General features: G+C 42.7%; 1 protein-coding gene across 5 annotated transcripts in view; it reads left to right on the top strand.

The window, feature by feature from the left end:
- l1cama (L1 cell adhesion molecule, paralog a) overlaps window positions 1–23,512 on the top strand; it is a 41,012-nt gene extending 17,500 nt beyond the window's left edge. The window contains exons 2-29 of one of the 5 annotated variants that reach the window (XM_036007880.1): window positions 6,022–6,391; window positions 7,671–7,685; window positions 9,363–9,465; window positions 9,976–10,178; window positions 11,229–11,351; window positions 11,731–11,901; window positions 12,730–12,844; window positions 13,050–13,234; window positions 14,071–14,202; window positions 14,291–14,437; window positions 14,603–14,714; window positions 15,179–15,339; window positions 15,503–15,662; window positions 15,971–16,095; window positions 16,211–16,312; window positions 16,709–16,906; window positions 16,997–17,067; window positions 17,163–17,388; window positions 17,516–17,631; window positions 18,053–18,269; window positions 18,628–18,750; window positions 19,043–19,219; window positions 19,325–19,438; window positions 19,577–19,726; window positions 20,127–20,255; window positions 21,083–21,155; window positions 21,329–21,340; window positions 21,584–23,512. In XM_036007880.1, coding sequence (XP_035863773.1) covers window positions 6,262–6,391; window positions 7,671–7,685; window positions 9,363–9,465; window positions 9,976–10,178; window positions 11,229–11,351; window positions 11,731–11,901; window positions 12,730–12,844; window positions 13,050–13,234; window positions 14,071–14,202; window positions 14,291–14,437; window positions 14,603–14,714; window positions 15,179–15,339; window positions 15,503–15,662; window positions 15,971–16,095; window positions 16,211–16,312; window positions 16,709–16,906; window positions 16,997–17,067; window positions 17,163–17,388; window positions 17,516–17,631; window positions 18,053–18,269; window positions 18,628–18,750; window positions 19,043–19,219; window positions 19,325–19,438; window positions 19,577–19,726; window positions 20,127–20,255; window positions 21,083–21,155; window positions 21,329–21,340; window positions 21,584–21,827 — 3,834 coding nt within the window. In that variant the 5' untranslated portion in view covers window positions 6,022–6,261 and the 3' untranslated portion in view covers window positions 21,828–23,512. Of the gene's footprint in view, window positions 1–6,021; window positions 6,392–7,670; window positions 7,686–9,362; window positions 9,466–9,975; window positions 10,179–11,228; window positions 11,352–11,730; window positions 11,902–12,729; window positions 12,845–13,049; window positions 13,235–14,070; window positions 14,203–14,290; window positions 14,438–14,602; window positions 14,715–15,178; window positions 15,340–15,502; window positions 15,663–15,970; window positions 16,096–16,210; window positions 16,313–16,708; window positions 16,907–16,996; window positions 17,068–17,162; window positions 17,389–17,515; window positions 17,632–18,052; window positions 18,270–18,627; window positions 18,751–19,042; window positions 19,220–19,324; window positions 19,439–19,576; window positions 19,727–20,123; window positions 20,256–21,082; window positions 21,156–21,328; window positions 21,341–21,583 lie in introns of all 5 variants that reach the window. The other 4 variants (XM_031283900.2, XM_031283920.2, XM_036007881.1 and 1 more) reach the window with 4 other exon arrangements.
- The last annotated feature ends 479 nt before the right edge of the window (window positions 23,513–23,991 follow it).

Raw genomic sequence — 23,991 nt, 5'->3', positions numbered from 1 at the left:
TATAGAGCGAGAGTGGGCGGTTGCCCTCACGGCTCCTCTGACAACCTTTATTTTCTCCAGCTTTGTGTCACTCCAATATTAACCCCTAACCCTTGTCAGACTGGAGGGGGGTGGGGGGTTAAGGTGGGGTCTTCAAAAGAGGTGCAGGCGTTTGGAAAATGAGGAAAATATGGCGTGAATTCTATCGCCGCATTTGACACTAGTGGGAGTAGCTAAGCATCTAACGGCCAAGCTTATGCTAATAGTGGTATTGATAAATGTGCTGTCTGTATACCATGATTCCAGATAAGCTGTAGCTTTGCAGCTTTTTTCGCTGGTGAATTTCCATTTGCAGTTGACCATGGATCATTGGTCTTCAAACATGTTACTCTGCCTTTTAAACAACGAGTACCGGCATGAGGGAGATATTGGTTTCCCACTGTACTGTAAAGCACCTTTTCCATCAAAGTTGCAAATATTGAATTAATCAGCAGCTTTGCCTATTGTTCAAGCCGGAGTGCTACCACAGCAGTTTATCAAATTGATGGAGAGAAAAGGCGTTGTAAATAGAAGAGAAGAAGAGGAGAGGGATAGGGGCTAGGAAATGTGCTGTGAAAAGTGATCGGGGGGAATTGAAGAAAGCTTTTAGTGTCAGCTAACAAGGGGGCTGAGAGAGAAGGAGAAGAAGAAGACTGATAAAAAGGTGACATGAAAATGGGCACTCATCGTTCTTGGACAGTTCCTATTATAGGGCTCTGCTTCTAGGTAGAAAACGAGAGAAAGGCTTAAAAGAAATGCAATCTTCACTGCGGTGAATGATGAAAGACATGTCTGTATTACGAAGTGAATTGTGGAGCCGAGCAGAAACAGGTAGCTGGTATTATTTTACATGATTTGTGGTATTTTTCTGCTGTCGCGACAAAGTGGGTCTGAGACTTGTCTCACTGCAACAGGCTCATGCATTAAGTATGACCCTGCCAGAGAGAGGAAGAGGGGAGGAAGTGAAGGAGAGAATCAGACAGCCTCACCAAAGACACCAGGTATAGATGGACAGCATCAGTCTGGGACCAAACCAAATGTATGGCGAGGGGTGTGAATGAATTATGAATTTGGGTGAATTTAGGGCAAATTGTGCCGACAGGAAGGGGATTTCTATGAATAATTCACTCTGTAAGGGGCCTGATCATCTACCCCCCACCCACATCACCTTGTTTCTCAGTCCCCCCTCTTCACTTTTACTATCCATTGACCCTTATAATCTCTTACTGCCTTTCTCCTGTAATGCCTATCAGTCCATTTCTCTTAGTGAGTGCTCTCTTTGTTTATGTCTAAATCACTCCATCTTCCCCTTGTCCCTCCGTCCGTCTCTTTTCAGCCTGATGTTTCTTCAGACAGACTAACCCTGAGGGAAGAGTAGGGGGTAAAGGGGGGCATGTATTCATTTATTTTTCTCCCCCCCTCCTTCCGTCCCGCATCCTCTCCCCCTACACATCTTCACAGCTGGAGGTGGTTAATATTTAAAAGCAAGGCATGACAGGACACAAGACCTGCACACATGTTTGAACATGCAGACAAACACACATACACACACGCACGCGCGCACACACACACACACACACACACACACACACACACACACACACACACACACATACACACATACACACACACACACACACACACACACACACACACACACACACACACATACACAAATCCAGTAGAGCAGCAAATCTGATCAAAGTACAGAGAAGCTTTCAGAATTGATATTTGCATGAGAGAAAATTTACCAGGCTACATGTATCAACATAGCAGCTCCTTATATGCATATGTGAGGATATGAAGCGAACTGTAATGTTTCTCATGTATATGTGGGTGGTTGGCATGATGGGGATTAGAATATGTGTGAAATTCAGAACATGATTTGACTCTTGAGGTCTGATCTTGTGTGTGTTGCCCCCCATCCCCGCCACTGATAAGAGAGCCTATTCAGTATTCAAAGTCCTTGGCAACACCCAACATGTCTACTTAATGCTAATTACTACATTTTGCAGAAGAAGGGTGCAGTTTTCTATTTAATGTAGTTAATGTACAAGCGGGTTACACACCACAATGGCGTGCAGCAATTAAATTCTACTAATGATAGCGACACTAACAGCATAATATAAAATGTTTGGGTTATTTGTGTTTTTTAAGCAATATGCCTTAAAGCTGGAATTCATGAATAATTGAGGAAGTTGCAAAATTGACTTGGTCGATTTGGCTCGTTTGATACACGGCTAATCTCTGCAGTTAGGCTTTCTTGTAAAATAAAAACGACCACGCCCTCAAATCTCAACAAAGCGCTGCTTACTCTACAATCTTCCTGCAATTGAACGACTTTTGATGGCTCCCGTTGACATCCCAGTGGTGATAATAGTTTTTAAAAAGCACTCAGAAACACTGGCGGGTCATCTCAGCCCAGCTGCAAGTAGCCATCCCAGGCGTGACCTTTGACCCTGTCCAATGAAGCAGGTAACAGGGCTGGGATTGGATCGTTGACAGCTGCACAGCGGACACGCTGAAGAAGTGAAATCAGGCATCTGCTTCCATGTCAGAGACTCTCACCCCTGTGATAATAGAGCTCCACGAGGCTCCATGCAGTGCACACAGCTTGGAAGTATGTCTGTGTGTTTGTGTGTGCGCTAGCGTGTCAGGCCACATCAGTCTGTGCTATCAGCATGTTTGGGTGGCTGGCCTCATTATGTGGCAACCTTCCATGCCACTTCTCTTCTCTTTCTGTCTGTGTCTGCCTCTCTCTCTCCCTCTCTCTCACAGTCTCTCCTTTACACTCCCCTCCCAACCCATTATAGTGTTCCCCTTTACTGCTTCTACTCAACATGACTGGAATATTCTTTGGCAAGGTCTAGTCTACATCCTGACTGGAGCCCAATGGACCATGCCCTTTTATCAGTCTGATCTCGTCTGTCAAACCACTCGCCACTCGAGGTGTGTGTCTGTCTGTCTGCCTTCCTTTCTGTCGGTCTATCCATGCGTTGCAAGCTTCTTTGTATTTGTATGTCTGTTACTCCCCATGAGTGTGTACCTGAGTGTGTGTGTGTGTGTGTGTGTGTACGTGTACGTGCAGTACACTTTCTTAGTGAATTGTGATTGGCAGCAGAGGCGTTGTTAGGCCTGGGCGTCCCTGGCTACAGCCCCGGCTATTCAGTTTTATGAATAGCCCCGGATCTCTTGCCCTCTCTCTCATCTTCAGGTTTATGAATGACGCGCTCTGCTGTGGACATGCTGCGGCAGATGTGACGCGTTTGTGCTCAGTGTATTTCTGCAGTAGTTTCGGTTTTCCACCTCCGATGTAGAGCAGCGTTCAGCCACTTCCCTAGCTAAACTGTGTGTCATTCAGAGACCAGAGTCTCAAACGGGGCTCTGAGTCAGTCAGAAGGTCTGAGATCTACCATATCAGCAGAGCAATCACGTAGCCTAATGCACAGCAGACTATGGTGCAGGTAGATTATTTTCTGAAATATAGTGACTGTATTCTTGTAATAGCCTATTATCACTTTATTTTTCTTTTTTTATGTGCACAAAGTTTTGAACATGAGCAGAAATCTTGCTCAAACACATATTACAGTCCAGGGGTTTATTAATAAATTAAAATGAATTGATGTATCATTGAGGTGAATAACTGTCATATGCACATTTAAGGAGGTTACTTCTCCAACAAAAGACGCAAAAGAGGAGGGAAGAGTAAATTATGCCTAGGCTATATGTGTGCTGACTCAGATATAATTAGAAAAGTCGATCTACAGGAGAATAAATAGTTGAAAGCAATATAGAATGCCTAAGAGCCTTACTGCAAAATATTCCATTATGTTTTTATTTTTTGAATTGTCCCCTATGTTTTCCTTTACATAAAGATATTTCTAGCATAAATTGATTCAGAAAAAGGTAGAAATAGGTGCATAAAAATTCACCTGAATGCAGGAAATTAAGTGTTTAACGCTCAAAATTTTCTGTGGGAGGACCCCCTGACCCCCCGCTTCATAAGTCACCTCACAGATCTGGAAACAAAACCTTGATCTTTGGGTTGCCAGGCCAGTTATGATTAGGCCAAATGTTGGTGCCATCTAACTAACATCTACAAACTGGGGCATTAATGAACATACACTGGCTATTAACAATCTGGGCAAACCAATTGCTGTTTTGCATTGCATTAAGTTTATTTAAATGGGTCCGGGCTAAGCCCTGAACCTCCTCAAGTCCTAGAAACACCCCTGATTGGCAGCATGACAAGCGACGGCGTGCCAGATCGTTAATCAGCGTCCTGCTTTGCTCTACTCGGCTCTCCCTCACCGTGTCTTTGGAGGGGGCACTGATAGGCAAGCTTCCACCTTAGATCACAGAATAACACAAGTACTAATACCCTGACTAGCCCTGCTTCATTCATCTGGCTCTAATGGCATTTTGGAGAGGTAGGTTTAAGACTGGATCACTGTAATTGGCCCCCATGTCTTCAGAGAACAACAACCACTAAAGCTGCTGATGAAAGGACAGGAAAAGAAGTAGAATAAGAAAAGGAACAAGAAGAAAGTGGACAAATGATGCACACTGATTGGAAGAGCGTGTACATGTGTGCAAGTGGATGGATAGGATTAGCGTCACAGCTGTCACCCTTTGTCATCCCTCCTCCTCTCTTTCCATATCCCTCCACTCCTCCCATCACCTCTATTCCTTCCTCCTCCACTCTGCCTCTCTCCTCCCTCACCTCCACCTCTCCCTCTGTTCTCCTCTTCAAACCCACTTTTCCTCTTTATCTTCCCCTTAAGTCCTCCACCCACTTCACCCCTCCTTCTTCTTCCTCTCTATGTGCTTGTGCCATTCTTCTGACAAAGCAAGCAAGTTAGTGTAATAGCTAATTTAATCCCAATGCTGTTCGTTTAAACTGCCTTATTAAAGGCTCAGCTCTTGCTTGGTTCTTAATTTCATCTAGTTTGGCTCTGTTGATGTACACAAATCCCATATTCCTTTTGCTCTCTTTAAGATATTTTTCAATACATTTTTCACTAAGTGACATGGAAATATCCCCTGTAATTAACTGACCAGCCTTCACCCACTAGATAACAGAAAATTAATGATAATCACATCTCTCCATCCTCTTCTCGCCACCACTCTTCTCCATCATCTTCATCTTCTCTCTTCTCTGACCTCCCCCCCACTCTCCAAGGTTACCCATCACTCCATTGTGGCATTGCCAACAAAACAGCGGCGTGCAGAGCCAGGACTCTTTCAATCAGGCTGCCATTACTGCAGAGCTGCCAAATAAGCATCCTCTTTCTATTATCGCCATTTTCTTTTGTCTTAATCATGGTGTGCAATAACAGTTCTTTTTGTGTGATACTGAGTAGTGTAAACAGTCAGCGGGCTGCGCCACGTGGTGCCGCGGGGGAGGACAGCCTGCATGTTGTGGCGAGGACCGGATCCAAGGGTACAGATGGAGAACGGATAGACTCCTAGCAGGGGTGGCTTGCCTCACTCACCATGACTGATAGCATTTTTATCGCACACTTATCACAGCACTATCTCCCAAGTACACTACGGACTGTTCAGTTTGTGCAAAGCAGCCCAGACCAGTCAACCTAATTATCAACTATTTGTTTGTCTGTCTTGCGTATTATTTGATTTGACACTTCATCAGTCTGCATTTGTCTGTCCACAGCCCATCTGGGTGCTGAAAGGCTCTGTTCGGCTTCTTGTTGTGGTATTCTGTCCATCTGTCCTGCTGACTGGCCTTTCCATATGGGCCACTGGTCATGTATTTAACCAGAAACAGGTTCAGTGATAGGCATTGTTGGTTCTTTTTGTTGGGAATTTGTATTGTTGACCCTTGATTGGTGTGTTAACTCCGTGCCTCTGTCTGTGTATAGGTCTGACCACATGGTGCAGGGTAATTTTTCTCCCATTCTGACACATGGCCCCTCTCTGCCCCCTCCCTCTCGCTTCTCCACTTGTCCTCCCTTCACCTCCCCCCTCTCTTTTATGTTTCAGAGGGGAAACCAGCAGGAGGGCGTGGACCTGACTTATAGAAGAGAGCGAAAGGAAAAAGAAGAAAAAAAAGTAAAAAGACGAAGGACGTAAAAGGCAAAGTCGAGGCCTCCTGGAAAAGAAACAAAGTCTCGCACTTGCTCTGCACGAGTGTGTGTGTGTGTGTGTGTGTGTGTGTGCCCTCTCTGTGCGTTTTACTGTACGTGTGTGTGAGCAGGTGGGACTTTGATGGGACAGTGAGCAATGCCTCACACGCAGCGACAGCAGGTTTGCAGTAGGGGGCAGTGCTCCTCTCGCCTACTCCCCCTCCTCCTCCTCCTCCTCTCTCTTGCTGCCCAGCCCAGCCAAGCAGCCATACACATACCCTCCAACTGTGAGTACAGATTCATATTGTACCATTCATAACTATTGTGGCTGAATGCTTCCATGAGGTTCAAAGATTTATTTGTTGTGTTAATTACATTGTTGATTCATCAAAGCACAGCTAATAATGATCTTTTATCATGATTAATTAGTGCAAATGAGCAGAATGAACATGTGTTTCTCCTTTAGTAATTTCAATATTCAGGGTTGGATTGCGCTGTTGTGCTCGAAATACTACACTGTCTGAGGTTTCTTTGGTAAGCGCTCATCTGTGCCTGTGGTGTGTCTAATTACTTTGTAATTGATCCCTTCATACTGCATTGATTAGTCCCACTATTGATCTGGTTTCCTTGGTGCAAACCAGAATCTGATTGGGGAGTAATTTAATCAACAATTGAGTTACACAACAAAAATCCAGCAAGGTTTTTCCACAATCACTCTCATTTCTTTCTCCTCCTCCTCCTTGATGCAATATGTGGGCATTAGAAATACAGCTGAGCTTCTTGGCCTGCAGGGAAATTGATCCTCATCTCCTCTGCTGCTGTTGGCCTGCCCACAGAGCTCCAATAGAGAGAGAGAGAGAGAGAGAGAGAGAGAGAGAGAGAGAGAGAGAGTGAGAGAAAGAGAGATGGAATATTGTTTTCACTGCTGCTTTTGTTTTTCACTCTTTATCTAAGACTACTTACAGTGAGTCACAGTCCTTCACCACCCACACAGCCTTCAAAGTGTGTGTACAAACAAGATATCGCACATATGTGGACACATTTCCATAACCTGTAAATGTTGATGAAATGCAGTAAATCTTCCAGTCTAATTCCCAAAGGGGGGAGGTGACACAGAGGTGAGAGGGCCGAGGAGGATGAAGGGAGGACGATGAGGAGGAGGAAGGAGGAGGTCAAAGATATAAAAGGTCAAGGTGTCCCCTGCCTTTCAATTAATGAGCCTCTGCCACATCAATGAGAGTCACTAGGGCAGTGATCGGGATCAATAAAGGAGATGCGTTGTGTCAGGGAGGCCAGGGTTAAAAGCTACGCCCCATTACAGGAGACACACTGCTTTATCGTCATTATCATTGTTGTTAAATTGTCAGTCTATCTATCTATCGATCTATCTCTCTATTTTAATTCAATTTGTTTTATTGGCATGAACAAAAAAAAAATTAAATTGAATCACTCTCTCTCTCTATGTCTGTCTGTATGTTAACTATCTTGTTCTCCTTCTTGTTTACTGTAACTAAAATGTTTTTTTCCCTCATTGCCTTTTCTCTGGCCACCAATGTGGACTAACAGACCACATAAGTGATCGTAAGTGCTTTTAACTTTATTGACGTCTATTTGTCTTAATGCAGGTGCTGGCAAAGCTTATTGAAAACACTTTCATTATGCCAAAGAGGTTATTTTCCATCCAGCACACAGTGAAAGTCATGTGCTGCACTTTAATGAGTCAAGCATTAGTGTGCAGTTGCAGTGTTACGCTTGCGTGTGTGCGTGCATCTGTCTTAGTATTGTGGATGTGTGTTTGTACGTGAGGATGTGTGTGTGTTGTATATTGTGAACATGCGTCTTTTTCTGTACGTGGATGTGTGTTTAGCCTCATCGGCTCACAATAGGTGAGATCCATGGATGTATTACGTAGGTGAGATCCCTATAGATACAGGGAGGAGAAAGTGTGAGGAGGTGCTGTCTGTAAGGAGGCAGCAGGGCTGTCAGATCAAAGGCACAGGGAAATAAAGAGGAGTTAAAGCACTAAGCACCGGCTCCTCTACTCCTCCTCCTCCTCCTCTGCCAATAATGGAGCTGCGCCTGCAGCCCATACTTCAATTTGATCAGCTGAGGAAATGAGCTTATTTCCTCTTTCAGTGGGAATTCTTTCATTAAATTCCCACACTCTCCCTATTTGTCTATTTATGAATCTACCCCTTGTTTGTTTTTTTCCCTCTACCTCTGTCTCCCTTTGTTCTTTGTCTGTTGCTCTCATGCTCTCTTTCTTTGCTGCACTTCCATATATCTCCCCTGTCCGCTCAGCTCAGCTCTCCATCTCCATCGCCGCCGTCTTGTCATCTACTGCAGCCTCCCCTTCTCCTTCCTGTGTCCTCCTTTACCCATTTATCTACATAATGTAAATTCATCTCAGGCTCTGTCTCTTTACTTTAAAGTCAAATTAAAGACTCTACCAACAAGTATCAAGCTGTGACCTCTATTCCACTGCAAACAGTGTCACTGAAGCTATGTGGAGAATAAGATTTACATTTCTGTCTATAGGTATTGAAAAACAGAACATAAAAATACGACATGGGCCATAAAGCACGTGGAAAAATCAAACATGCTGGTTCAATACAGTATTCCCAGCATGTTGGTTTTTATGAGTCTGGTATCGAGGCATTGCTTTATGGCTGTTATGGAAAGTGGCGACGGAGAAGGAGAAACCCCTTCTGGTGGTCATTACTTTTGTCCTTCAAAATCTCTGCTTCAATTCCTCACAGACTCTTTTCAACCCTCTGCCTATCTCTCAGGCTCTCAGGGAGCACTGTGCCATATATCTCTTTTACATGAACTCTTCCTCTTACATTATGCTGTATCAATTTCCTCTCATATCAACCCATTTTCTCTGCCTGCTCTCTTACTCTCAATCCTTTCCTCAGTCTACATTTCATCTCTTCCTCTGGGGAGTCTTTTTAAGTGATATTGACTGAATATACTTATTGGCAGCTGTTACAGTAAACTATGAAAATGAGTGGTATATCTGTCTATTCTGTGCTGTTTGCTTAGATGTGTGTGTTTCAATAGGGTAACATGTGTGTATGTCATAGCTGGAGTTATTACAGCAGCATGCAGAAGAAAAGCGGGTCATGTGAAGACTGCAGCACTATTCTGAGTGTGTGTGCATGTCTTTTTAAACCATATAGGTGTGTAATAGCACATGCACGCCTGCTTTTATAACTGGTGTTGTGACAGCACTAACTCTGTTTTTGGTCCTTGCAGTCAAGAGGCCTCCAATGATCATCACACATCCGGAGTCTGTCACCGTCTTTAGTGTTGAAGACCTCGTCATGAGCTGTGAAGCCTCCGGCAACCCTCTACCCATGTTAGTCAGCACACACATACATCCATAAACATATACAGTCTGAAGATGCTATATTAGTCATGGAGGAGCCTAGTCACTGGTTATCTTTTTAGACAACTGAGAATGGCGACCATCCCTCTCCTTGTTCAGCTGACATCTACATATTAGTATTACATCTAGAGCACAGCTTCTGCCAGTCAGAGTTCTCATTTCAACAAGGGATAAATGTCATTAAGCCCGCGAGCAATCTTTTCAGAGTGTCTTAGCTGCACTGAAGTGGAAAACTGCTCCAATTGCCAAGGAAAAGATGAATATTGCAATTACACAGCACAAGCTTATAAGTCCTACAGGGGCATCTTGTGTACATTTTGCATCAATTAATTTGTGCCCTCCAATTCAGTGACATGTAAGGACATCTTGTGTGTGTTTTAAGATGGCTTTTTCAAAGGCACGGAAATTCTTTTTTTGACTTTGTTATTTGAGTGAACACTCTCCCATCAGTGTTACTGATTCTTCTTCTCTTTGCTCAAGTTTCCGATGGACAAAGGATGGAGAGGAGTTTGACCCAGGCAGTGACCCAGAGTTGAAGGTTTCTGAGCGCCCTGGCTCATTCGCATTCTACACACTCAGTAATTCTATGGACAACCTGAAGCAGTACCAAGCCAAATATGTCTGCTATGCATCCAATGAGCTGGGGACAGCCGTCTCTAACGAGGCCACACTCACCACTGATGGTAAGAACACGCTGACGGCTGATTAATCCCAAAGCAACTGACCGATTATTGAGACAGAGTCATTACATTTTGACGGTTAATTTGAACATTCAAATTCCATCATGCTCAGTGAGTATTTTGCTGATTTGTTATTTTTGGCTTTTGCCATGGGAGACAAATCACACCATTTGAAATAGCATCAAACTAATAACAGCTCCTCTGATATGTTTTCAAACGAACTACATCACATTAGAGGAGTTACATGTCTTATTAGATGTCAGTTTCAGTGTTAGAGCTCATGTAAATGCCTTCAAGGTCCAGATTAGAAGCGAGCCGTGTTGTTGTTGGTTTTTATCAGCAATGACAGAGCGATTTACAAAGCTGTGAGCGGAGCCAGCATATAAACCTTTTCCTTGCCCTGCTTTATAGAGAGCTCATTTGTTAGCAGATGGAGGCTCACACCGAGAGCTCCAAGTACCGCCACCCAGAAAATAATTACATGCAATAACATTATAATCAGCAAATACTCGCGTACACACATGCACAGGCACACACATGGGCCCCTGGGCAAAAGTAAAGAGCACCTCTGTGTATCCATCCACCTGTGTGTGTGACTGGCTCTCTCCTGGGCGACCTCCTTCCTTCACAGTTTCCCTGACAACGGTTTCCCCAGAAACGCTCTTGAGTTGATGTCATATGAAGCCCTCTTCAGTAGCTCCTGTGGGGTTATCAACAATGGGCAGAGGGGAAGTGGGGAGGAGGAGGAGGAGGGTAAACACATATGACTCACAAATCACATCATTCTACCTCTGCAAGGCAAAAGACAACCTGGCGCATTCTCACACACTGCTCCTCAGATTCTTAAAGTTCCTCAAATGGGGATTTATAAAACATACTCCCTGTCCACTGCATTGTATGTTTAAGTTAACTAGTGATGTGGATTGCTTTAGAAAATCTTTACATGACACCGACAAATGTTTGCACATGTGGTTGTCTACATGTTTGTGTACACGTGTGTGTATCTATGCAGCAGACTAACAGGTAGGTTTTTCCTCACTTGCCTCCCTTTAGTTCCCCCATCCCAGCAGAAAGAAAAAAAGGTGAATGTGAAGTCTGAAGAGGGAAACAGTATTGTTCTGAAGTGTAACCCCCCGCAGAGCTCTATGGAGCCTATCATTCACTGGATGGACTGGAGTGAGTACATTACCTTTCCATCTTTCCTTCCATTACATCCTTCCCGTCTCTTCAATAAATCTGCTACTTAGACTATCTATCTATCTATCTATCTATCTATCTATCTATCTATCTATCTATCTATCTATCTATCCTTTGTTGTCCCCCCCCTGAGCAGAGTCTATATATATATATATATATATATATAGTCTTTATCAACATTTTTTTATTTCTCTCATCCTACTGCTACTACTCTCTAGGCCTCCCTCTCCTATTTCCTCTAACTATTTTATTCTCTTGTTAAACTCCTCATTCTATCTCCCTTGTCTCTCATTTTTCCACTGACTCTATCTGTCATCAATTCCTCTCTTGTTCTCTTTCTCATTTCCTCTCTCTGAAGGGCTACACCATATCCAGCTGAGTGAACGGGTGGTGGTGGGGAAGGATGGCAACCTATACTTTGCCCATCTGACAACTGAAGACAACAGGAATGACTACACCTGCAATGTCCAGTATCTGGCGACACGCACCATTCTGGCAAAGGAACCCATCACTCTGACTGTAAATCCCTGTGAGTTTTGCTCTGGATTAACTGCCTGTCTTACAGTAGACTTGACTGAAATGACCTGAACTTCCAGAAATGCATCTTTAGGCTAAGAATGCTTTTATTCAGATTTTAAAGCAATAAAGTGATGGGCAATCCATTCAGTAGCTGTTGAACCATCTGACAGACCAACATTGCCATTTTGTCATTTGGGTGAAACAAACCTTAATGATCTAGTTTAGACCGTCCTTGATACATGCATTGTGTAAAGTACATTCATTTTGAAAGATGGGCTGTGTGGATTGACAGTGACATCCCTTAAAAATCAGTTTCTAAATTCTCAATCAATTCTTACTTTTTAGAGAGAGAAATCTGATGACAACTTCTGAGGCCTCATAGTTAAAATCATACCCATGTGGTGGCATGTTGTGCTGACCAAAGCATTACAGTATCCAGAAGACGGTCACAGAGCCGACAGGGGGCCCTTGACTTCCTCAGCCCTGTGGTAATTAGATGCAGCTCACACTGAGACGTGGCTGTCAGCATCTGTGGCCCAAGTAGAGGTCAAAAAGATGAGCACATGTTAACATGAGACCTCTGTGTGTGTGTGTGTGTGTGTGTGTGTGTGTGTGTGTGTGTGTGTGTGTGTGTGTGTGTGTGTGTGTGTGTAAAATCCGTACAATGATGTGTTGTTAAAAAGCTAAAGTCTTCTCCACATGATTCCACACCCTGCATTTGTGTGTGTCAGAGTCTCTAAAGTGGCTGCTGTGTCAGCAGCACGACAATTTGAAAATTACCCATAAATATGTATGACTCCTTCCCTCTGTCTTTGTGTTTCCACCTCTCTTTCTCCAGCCAACTCCGTACTGCGGAACAGGAGGCCCCACATGATGAAACCTACTGGAAGCCACAGCACTTACCATGCTCTCAGGGGCCAGACTGTGGAGCTTGAGTGCATCGTCCAAGGCCTGTGAGTGTGTGTGTGTGTGTGTGCATATGTGTGTGCCCCCATCAATCAGAAAACTTGAACTGCATCCTTTAATCAATCTTACCTGCCTTGCATCCATCTCTCTCCCTTCCTCCTACCTCTCTCTGTTCCATGTGTCCCTTCCTCTGTTGCATCCCTCCATCCACATCCTTTACATTCCTGCTATACCTCTTCCTCTCCTCTTCAGTCCAACTCCCCAAGTTTCGTGGCTGAAGAAGGATGGCGAGAAGTCTGAATCTCGGGCCATTGAAGAAATGTTCAACCGCCGCCTGCGCATCAGTAATATCTCAGAGAGTGACGGTGGCGAGTACCAGTGTATAGCTGAGAACTCCCAAGGGAAGGCCAGCCACACTTACACTGTGGCTGTGGAAGGTATGTCACACAAACACACACACACACACACACACACACACACATACACACACACACACACACACACACACACACACACATGTATTGTGAATTTACAACATAATGGTAACTACAATAATCCAGATTCACACTACACTGTTCACATTACTGTATCTGTATTTATTAGGTTTAGCCAGGTGCCAGGTACATAACCTGCTTCACAATTAGCAACTAATACAAAATCATTATCTGTCAGCTGTTCCAAGATAAATTAATTCTTCACCTTTGTTCTTAGATGAATGTTTACAAAGTATTCAAGCTATTTAGGATAGCAAAGTTCACAAAGTTAGGACACTTGCAAAAGCCAGATAAAAAAACACAGAGATACTGTATTCTGACTTTTAGTCCCTATTATGGGTCAAACTCCTGCACTTCTCATAATGCCACCTGACCAGCATCTTTCGTTAGATGCCATATTTAAAGCTTGTGCCCTTGTTCGCAGGCTCTCTGTAAGAAACTTGTTCTCTGACCCCAGGCTGAGACACCCGGCTCATGTCATATGAGTAATTTTCTCTTGACAAAGACAAGAAGATATTACACTGTCACAAGCTGAGTAGTACTCCCTGTGAGTAGTAAATAGACCTTAACTAACTAAAATTAATGGTGTGTAACAATAAAACAGTTTGGTGATCAGTTACTTCATTTTGAGAGAGTTTGACAGTTTGTAGGGTGTGACCTATCAATCTCAAATAGACTCACTGAGTACTGTCCTGTAAAGGTTTGGTACTGTGTAACTTAAAAATGTACTGTATGTTTTGATTGTACTGTGTGTAATTAATATATTCTTTCCCTTGTAGCGGCTCCCTACTGGATCAAGGAGCCACCCAGTCAGTTATATGCCCCAGGTGAGACAGTCAGACTAGACTGCCTGGCAGACGGCATCCCCTCTCCTACCATCAGCTGGACGATCAACGGGATCCCCCTCTCAGGTCTGTGCATACACCCAACTGCAAATACATACCTCAACACACAACCTTGGGCACTGTGCACTGTGCTGACTGTGTGTTTTTGTAACAGCAACCGACAAGGACTCCAGACGTTCTCTGACAGCAAGCGGATCTCTAATCCTAAAGGATGTCAACTTTGGAGACACTGCCATCTACCAGTGCCAGGCCTCCAACAAACATGGAACCATTCTCATCAACACCAATGTTTACGTCATTGGTGAATGATTGATTTCTCACTTATTAAACAGAGTTGTGTGAGTGTGTGTGTGTGTGTGTGTGTGTGTGTGTGTGTGTGTGTGTGTGTGTGTGTGTGTGTGTGTGTGTGTGTGTGTGTGTGTGTAGGTCTGTTTGTGTCTTATTTCTCTTGTGTGTGTTGTTACAGAGCTGCCTCCCCAGATCCTTACTGAGGATGGGAATACATACACAGTTCCAGAGGGCAAGAAGGCTTTACTGGAATGTGAAACCTTTGGCTCTCCTAAACCTAAAGTCATATGGTGAGGCACATAACCACCTTATTTGTCTGTCAACGCACTTTGTAAACTCTGTTTTTAAAGGTGCTATCGAAATAAAGTTATTATTATTATTATTAGTATTATTATTATTATGAGTGTTACTATTATTATTATTATTATTATTATTATTAATAATAATAATAATTTCCATTGTGTTCTATTGCATTGTAAATTATTATGTATTCTAGTGTGCTTTTATTTTAACAAATTTCACAGAGATATTATTGCGTAGGTAGCTCTTCACATGCATACATTAACAGCCAAATGCTGTTACATCTGGACTGTGAATAATGTCAGTGTCCAAGTAGGTTTTTTTTTTTTTGGTGAAATAGGCGAATGGCAATTGAACTAGTGAATTTATTAGCCCCTGAAGTAACTAAAAAAGTATAGGTGTATTTCCTACTGTGCTTGCCAAGTTTCTAATGTGTGTTGTGTGTCTTTTCCAGGGAGAGCAGCAGCACCTCCTCCCTTCTGGCGGATCCCAGAATGAACCCGCTCACCAACGGAGTCCTTGAGATCTCTAATGTCACCCACGACGATTCGGGCTTCTACACCTGCTCTGTACAGAACACCAACTTGTCTGTCAGTGTCGAACTGGAAGTGCTCAGTGAGTAGAAACACACACACACACACACACACACACACACACACACACACACACACACACACACACACACACACACACACACACACACACACACACAGCAGCTGATGTTAGTTGCACCTCATGCAGCTTGTCTCATCATTGTGTGTCTGCTTGCTTTCTCCAGACAGGACAGTGATCCTGTCACCTCCACAGGATCTGAAGGTGCAGCGTGGAAACACAACAATCTTCACTTGTCTGGCCCTTGTTGACCCTAAACTCGGCTCTCCACAAATTCAGTGGAGAAAGAACGATAAAAAGATATTTGACTCCCACAGTAATGAAAAGTAAGACTAAAGACTACACATTAGAGAACTGACAACAATGAGGATGTTAGAAATTACAGATAGGATGATTATTATATATTTTTGTTTGTTTAGTTGTTTTAAGCCTAATCAGGAACACACCCTATATTCATTACATTTATTTTCCCCATGTAGTAGTGTTCATCTGTATTGTTCCTGTTATATGAATAAACTGACTTACCATGGTGAAAGCAATAGTAGGAAAAGGGAGATATGATAATAAATAAAGAGAGGTAGTCATGTTAAGTAGGAGAAAGATGAGGATAACAATTTTGACCATATTTCCTCAGATACACAGTTGATGGACCAGAGCTGAAAATAACTAATGTGGAAGCAGATGATGAGGCTGTGTACACCTGTCAGGTCATCACTAAGCTTGACATGGCTGAAGCCAGTGGCACTCTCACTATATGGGGTAAGGTCATTGATCATATACTGTATGATGTTCAGTAATTTTACTTTTCCTATTTGTTAAAAGACAAGCCGTGTGCAGGCAGTTGTGTTGATGATATTATTGTTGTCCCCCTCAGATAGTCCAGACCCTCCTGTCCTCCTCCAGATCACTGATCCTAAGCATCGTGCAGTCACCCTCAGCTGGACTCCTGGAGACGACCACAACAGCCCTGTGCTAGGTTTAGTACAAACAAACACACACGGACACACATACTCACACTTAGACACACACACACACATCTGTCTCGTTCGTCCTCAGTCTTTCTTCTCTTGTGAGGCTATACACTGACTCACACATGCGCACACACACATGCACAAACAGTATTTAAACAAAACTTTTCATCTTGTATAACTCCGATACTCAGAGCAACAAACCCATATAATTTATCTGCCTCTGGCAAAATAAAAAAGGCGGCTCTGTTTTCACTACTTGGCCAGGATTATTATTTGACCTGCAGCACGAAGTGTCTCAGTATGACTGAATTGAATGATGTTTTCTATGTTTCTATTGTTTCCTTATTGTTTACATCCTGTCTTTCTCCATCCCTCCTGACTCTTTCTTTCTCTCTCTGCAGAGTATGTGGTTGAGTTTGAGGACCAAGGTTCGAAGGAGAGAGGTTGGGAAGAGCTGAAGAGAGTAATGGGAAACAAGGAGCGTGCTAGCCTACCTCTGTGGCCCTATATGTCCTACCGTTTCCGGGTCATTGCCATCAATTATGTTGGAAAGAGTGACCCTAGCAGGCCATCTGAAATCCACAACACACCTGCTGAAGGTTAGAGCCTGTGTTTTATAACCACAAGTTTTCAATCTCAAAGTGAACCCCGAATAACACTACAATGCACTTTTTTTTCTCCAATCACAGCTCCAGACAATAACCCGAAAGATGTTAGGAGTGTATCCGAAGACCCAGACACTCTGGTCATAACCTGGGAGGTACATCTGTTATCTAAATGTATTCATTACCTGAAGCAGCATCCAACTCATTTTAAAATGTTGTGAATTATTGGTTGCTGTTGCTATCACTGCAGGAAATGGACAAACGTAACTTCAATGGACCTGACTTCAAGTATCGGGTGTTCTGGAGGCGAGTGGTGGGCAGTGGGCCCAACTGGCACACCAACTACACAACCACATCACCATTCACAGTCAATGACATTGGCAACTTTTCTGCCTTTGAGATCAAAGTTCAGGCTGTCAATGGGAAAGGAGACGGACCTGAGCCAGACCCAGGCATTGGCTACTCAGGAGAAAATGGTAAAATATACGTATATTTTTTTAAAAGGTTGCTAAACAGCTTTTCCACAGGTTTTGTTTTACTTGGAATATTTCTACTTGGTATTAATTCTCACCTATCGCCCTCCTGTCTGTCATTGTCTCTCAGTTCCATTGGAGGCTCCAACGAATGTCGGTGTTGAACTAATGAACAGCACTACCATCAAAGTGAACTGGAGGCCAGTAGACAAAGAGACGGTCAGAGGACACCTGCTGGGATACAAGGTACTGATCCTGTATCTCCTCTGTTGTTTGCCCTAACATATTCAGCCCCTGTCCTCATGAATTATACATATTTTGGGTTTACAGCTGAGGCAGCCAGATCTTAGCTTGGCAAGGCCTTCAGAGTTGTCTTTAGTTTCAAGGTTGTGAGGAATAGAGCCTTTTTTATTTATTTTTTAGATTATCTCACCTTCAGAAGGTATCACAGTCTAGTCGCACTGCTTCCCTTTCTCTCTTTTGGGTTGTTGATGCATCATCCATTCAACATCCTAGCCATACTTTATCCTTTTTAAAACTGCTTTAAAAACAGTTTTAATGTCATTAGAAAATGTCTCTTGATATGACATGAATTATTTTTTTAAAATTTCCAATATAAACTTACCCATGATTTCCTATTTAATCATGACTGATTTTGTGGCTCCAGATCTACTTGACCAGAATCGGCTCCAGGGGCCACCACCGAGGCCGGCGGTCCAGGGAGCCAGAGAGCACTGTGGTGGTGGAGACTGGGCCCAGCGAGGAGAAGAAAGTGATCAGTGATCTCAGACCATACTCCCACTACGCCCTGGCTGTAGCTGTATTCAACAGCAAAGGAGAGGGACCCCGCTCTGAGACGATGCCCTTCAAGACTGATGAGGGAGGTGAGAATGATAACAAGAGGAAAAATTGGGGGTAAAAGAGGGAAGGCGGCGATGAGGCTGAAATGGGGGGAGGTGATAGATAAAGTGGGTAAACAGGTTTAATTACAGACAGGGAGACACAAATGGGGCAAGATGGGAGGAAAGGAGAGATGGATAGTGTATTACAACAGAGAAAATGACACTGATATCCAGAGCTTGAGTGGGTGGAGGGCAGTTAAGAGAAGGAGGGTGAAATTAATAGATAGGGATAGATATTATTGAGCAGGCAGTTGTTTGAGGGAAAATAGGTGACAGTATATAAAAATAGTATCATAATTCATTTTAAGCCTAGTGCATTTTCATTTGGTGTTGCTGCTAGTTCCTGGTCCTCCCATGTCCCTGATGCTGGACAGCCCATCAGAGACAGAAATGACCCTCCACTGGACGCCTCCTGGCCACCCCAATGGAGTCCTTATTGGATATCTACTGCAGTACCAACAGAGTGAGCATCGTTTACACCCCTAGCCCACAAAATAACCAACATCAGACATATCAATGATTTTGTTAAGTGCTATAGAAGCTATAAGTGCTTCTATTCTGCATTGAAGACATCAGTGAAAACATCAGTAGTATGAATAACACCACACAATTCATTTCCAGCTAAATCAATAACACTAGAAAAATGTCAAAGCATAGCCTCCTAATGATGCTCATCAGTCAGTCATGTGTCACCCATAATGATGTGTTGAAGATCAAGTTGTGATTGAATGTTTTTTCTGCTGTGCTGTGGTCAGTTGTGGAGAGTGATGACAGCCCCATGCAGGTAGAGACAATAGACGACCCCACAGTCATCCACCTTACCCTGAAAGGCCTGGACCACTACAGCCACTATCGCTTCTTTGTGAGGGGGCGCACTGCTGCAGGGGACGGAGAGCCCATCATGAGGGAGGGCGCCACCACACTGGATGGAGGTACAAAGACAATTTACAGCGTTCTTCACTATCACAGATCTGACACAAACAGGACCAGATTGTATTAGATCAAGAATTTGATTCCACTGTCTGAATGTCTCGCAGTGCCTCCTGCCGACATCCACCTGTCTGTTGGGGAAAACTTTGTTAACCTCAGCTGGGTGGCCAAAAAGAGACACAGGAATGTTTGCTTCCAGGTCCACTACCTCAACAAAAATGGTATGATATCTACACTAATAAGTGCATAGGGAAAACTTCAATATATTCAACCTTTTAAAACCATTACTCCATCTTGGGAATAGTTTCACTTTCCTAAACAATAACAAGGAAATCAAGGTTCATGTCATGTCTCTGCAGATGGCAGTAAATTGAAGAAAACAGAGAAGGTGAACTCCTCTCAGTCTTTCTACCAGCTCCAGGGCCTGACTCCTGGCTCTCATTATCATCTACTCTTCACCTACAGCAACACCACCTTCTTCGAGACTGAAATCAAGACAGAAGGAACAGGTACTTTGAGCCTTCATTCATCCTCTTTCCTTTCATCTTCTCTGTTCATTCCTCTGGGCTTCCCACATCTAAATATAAAGCCTGATCCTACAGAGAGTGTCTTGCAGTTCTCTCCACTGCCTTAAAAGACTCATATGAGAAGAGAGCTTGGTTAGCCATATGCAATGATCCATTATGTGTGTTTGTTTGGCGTATTGTGATGTGTTCTTTGGTTCCCAATGCAATGCCACCCTGTCAGAATGCATAATGCTCTGTTTCTTTTGCTTTAGATTCTTCTCCCTCTTTTATCTTGTTTCTCCTACCAGTTTCATCCTTTCCACTCCTCTTGTACTTTCATCCTGTTTTTACATTATAAAAACTCTTGTCTTTTCACCTCCCTCTTCTTTTCCCTCTGAAGGAGTGACGGAGGTGCAGCCAAGCTTTGCAACGCAGGGCTGGTTCATTGGTGTTGTGAGCGCCATTGTGCTGCTGCTATTGATACTGCTCATCCTCTGTTTCATCAAGAGGAGTAAAGGGGGGAAGTATTCAGGTAAGGGCAGCTCCCCAAAATGAGTGTTAAGCATTCATCAGTAGAGATGTTGAACAAAAACACCGGTGACACCGGACAGTCTGGAGCCATAAAGCTGTCTGAAAAATGACACTGTGGCAGAAAAAGAAGCCTAGCAGTTACAGGAATGCACCACATTAAACAATAGTATTTTCACTGGAAAGAAGAAGACAGTAAAATAAGACTGCACCATGTTTAAAATTCTGTGTGTGATCAAGTCGCTCCATATCCAAATAATTGACCAGTTCTCACTTGGCCAACCTTCTCCCTTGCAGCCTTCACATCAAACATGTAGTGAAACAGACCTCTAAGCCTGCACTTTCTTACTGTGACAGTAAGAGGCTCTGCCCTGAAAAGGGCTGTGAAATAATAATCACAAACCACCAGAGTAACTGCAACCTGCAGGCCACTGTCTGACTGGTCAGAGAAGAGCACCGGCCTTTCATCCCTTTCTACACGAGGGAGAAACAAGTGGCTGGCTCCTTTTAAAGTACACTTAATTGTGCAAAAAGCAAGGGCTAATTGAATAATAAATCTGACCATACCAACTGGCATTATACTTGTGAACAATTAATTATTTAAATCATTTGAATAGTAACTATAATGCTAAATGTCAGACGAGAAATTAAGTCAAATATTAAACTTTAAACCACATAAATAAACACATTATGTCTACAAATAGCCTACATCTTTTTGCTCACTTGTCTTTTTGTGTGACAGAATGTCATTATCGATGTCTGAGACAGTGGCTTAGAGAGAAACATGGTTGAGATCCTTCTGATAATAAAATCCAATAATCTCCTTTGCAGTGAAAGATAAAGAAGAGGGTCCAATGGACTCAGAAGCACGGCCCATGAAGGATGAGACTTTTGGAGAGTACAGGTTTGTCATTTAAATGCACATCGTCTCTTTGGGTGTTACAGTATGTTTCTATAGATAATTTAAATTCTAACTCCTAATAAAGCCCTGATTCCCTCAGCACTGTTTGCTTTTCCTAACCCTTTGTGTTCCTGTCATTGTGCCTCTTCTCCCTAATGCCTGCCTCTGCTAAGCAGATCTCTAGAAAGGTATGCTGTGATGTGATTCCAAACCCAATCCTTATTTATTATCCCCTGCCGATGCCTTACTTACCTACTGACTTCCCTGTAACATTTTGTATAATCATAGAGTAAAGTATTATGTTGTATATGTGCTGCAACTATTAATTATTTTCCAGATCAAAAAGCTTGGTGAATAACCATTATTTGTTTTACACACCTTATGATAATATGTCTTGTTTTTGACCTCTTCTGTGCTCTCACATACTGTAGTGACCTTGAGGAGAAGCGCACGGCCAGCCTGCCGTCCCTGGGCGAGGAGAGCAAGCTGTGCAGCGAGGACAACCTGGACTTCAACGGCAGCAGTGCCATAACCACTGAGCTCAACATGGATGAGTCTCTGGTCAGCCAGTTCAGTCGGCCCAGCGAGGGTCCAGAGGCGCTGCATGGCTTGCCAGACAACTCCCTGCTCAACCCCACCAATGGCATGTCCAACTCAGTCACCATCCTCGATTAACCCCCACACATCCACCTGGGGCCATCAGACCAAAACATGTCAACACATATGTGCCCATACGCTCCTGTTCCCTACTGACTTGCTGATCTGTAGTTTAACGACTAATATACAATCAATATATTGACTATTCAGATGCCCCTGGCAGTCATCTGAACGACTAGACTGTTTTGACCAAAGGAGTGTCCAAAGTAGTGGACAATGTGATACAAGTTTGACTGACCTAAAGATGTCTTTTGACCCCCCTTCAACCTCATTTTATCTGTGTAGTTTACAACATGTCTTAATGACATTAATTTATCTCCCTTTCTTTTCTTTCTTTCTCTCTGCAGACAACTCTATAGAAAGATAAAAACAGAATGTTGTACATGTAGAAATATCAGAGGGATTGTAGGTATGGTCATAGAGATGCAGAGTAGTGCATTGAAAGAGGAGGATGATTATGGTAGAGCCTAGTGTGGGGAAACAGACAGCACATGCTGCTGTTAAAAGTCTTAGATATTTATCATGCTTTATATTATTTCGCACATTTGTATGTCTAATGCCATTTGATGTCTCAGATTGTACTTTCCAGTGCCATTTTTAATACAAAACATCATTTTTTGTTATCTGCCATTTTTATTTATATTATCAGTTTTTTCACATTGTTTTTACACTATTTATATAAAACCCATGACTTCTCTTTATTGAAATATTTCACAAATCAAGACGTTTTCATTGAAACTAAGTGAAGCCAAGTTTCTTACTATAAATAACATTGTATGCATATGGGGAACTTGCTGTGAACATGCTGAGTAGCATCTGGTGTATATAGCTGCATCTACATCTATCTATTTAGCCATAATACAGTATTATAGATATGTACATGCTCCTTATAAGTTACTGTGCCTGCTGGGTCTGCATAGAGCACCAGATTGATGTCATTACTCTCTCGCCTTCCCACCAGAAGTGTAATGTCATTATTGGAAATGATATTGTAATTCTTTGTGTCGAGACCTATGTGTAGCTTTCTGTATCTGTCTTTGTCTCTTTATACACTGTATTAAAAACATTGTTGTCTCTATTAACACTCTTTTCATACCTGTCCATCTCATACTTGGCAAACTGTTTGAGGAGCAGTATTTATGTATATTTACAGATCAGAGAGTGGAGTCTTGTGGTTGAACACTCTCATGTTTTATTTTCAGACTCTCATTAATGCAAGTTGATATTGCAGACAGGTGTAATGATTGCCAGTTGATGTATAATAAAGGCAAGCAGTTGGTATTTACATCAAACACGGAGAATGTATTCTTTTCAGAGCTGGGCAGATATTGTATTTACATGCTACTGATTAAAAAGAAAAATCTGAGCTACAAGGTGGTTATCAGAAGAACTGTTTTTTTCTCCACAGAATGTAAATACAACCCTTAAAGATTGTTTTGATGAACCCAACCGTGTTTGATATAAAATGTGAAAAATGTGCAGGTTTTAAACCACTTAACTTTATTTAAAAGTGTTGCAAGTTGTCATTTTTCTTCTTTGTACTATTGCTATGAATTCAAACTTTCCATTTTTGACAAATAATTGCAGTGAGATTTGGCTGTTTTAGCAAAGAAGTAGTTCAGTTGAGGGGGAAAAGGGAAATAAAAAGGGGAAAAAAATGCCACATTGTTCTCTAAATGTTTGCAAAAATTTCAAAATCAAAAAGATTTACATTAGTGTCATTTAGTAGTAGTAGTAGTTCCATTACAATGAAAGCTAAGATTGCGTTCATGCCCATAACCATCTTGCATTGCAGCTCAGTGAATATCTGTGGAGTTTTTGTCTGATGCGGTTATGAGAGGCGGGGATGCAGCGAGCTGGTTTGTGCATACCACAGGGAGTACCTATAGGCAACGTTGCTGCCTCAGTTTCCCTATTCAAATAAAAGCTTGACACTGGTCAAACAACACCTGACCCTGAGGTAAAGTATATGGGACTCCCAAACCGGCTAGTGACACTGAAGGAGGTGTGTGTAAGCTCCCTGTTGTTGGTTACAAAAACACACTCAGGACAAATAAAGCTTTAAAAAAAAATCTATTTTCATACAGGAACGACGAATGACACAAAATATGCCAATATTCTAACTTGACTATCTGCTGCTAAACATCTGTGTTTGTCAGTGTTCGGGGCAAATGTTAGCTTT

The sequence above is a fragment of the Sander lucioperca genome, chromosome 12 (assembly GCF_008315115.2).
Source record: "Sander lucioperca isolate FBNREF2018 chromosome 12, SLUC_FBN_1.2, whole genome shotgun sequence".
NCBI classification, from domain to species: Eukaryota; Metazoa; Chordata; class Actinopteri; order Perciformes; family Percidae; genus Sander; species Sander lucioperca.
The sequence above is the reverse complement of the archived record's forward strand: the minus strand, read 5'-3'. Positions and strand labels throughout refer to the sequence as shown.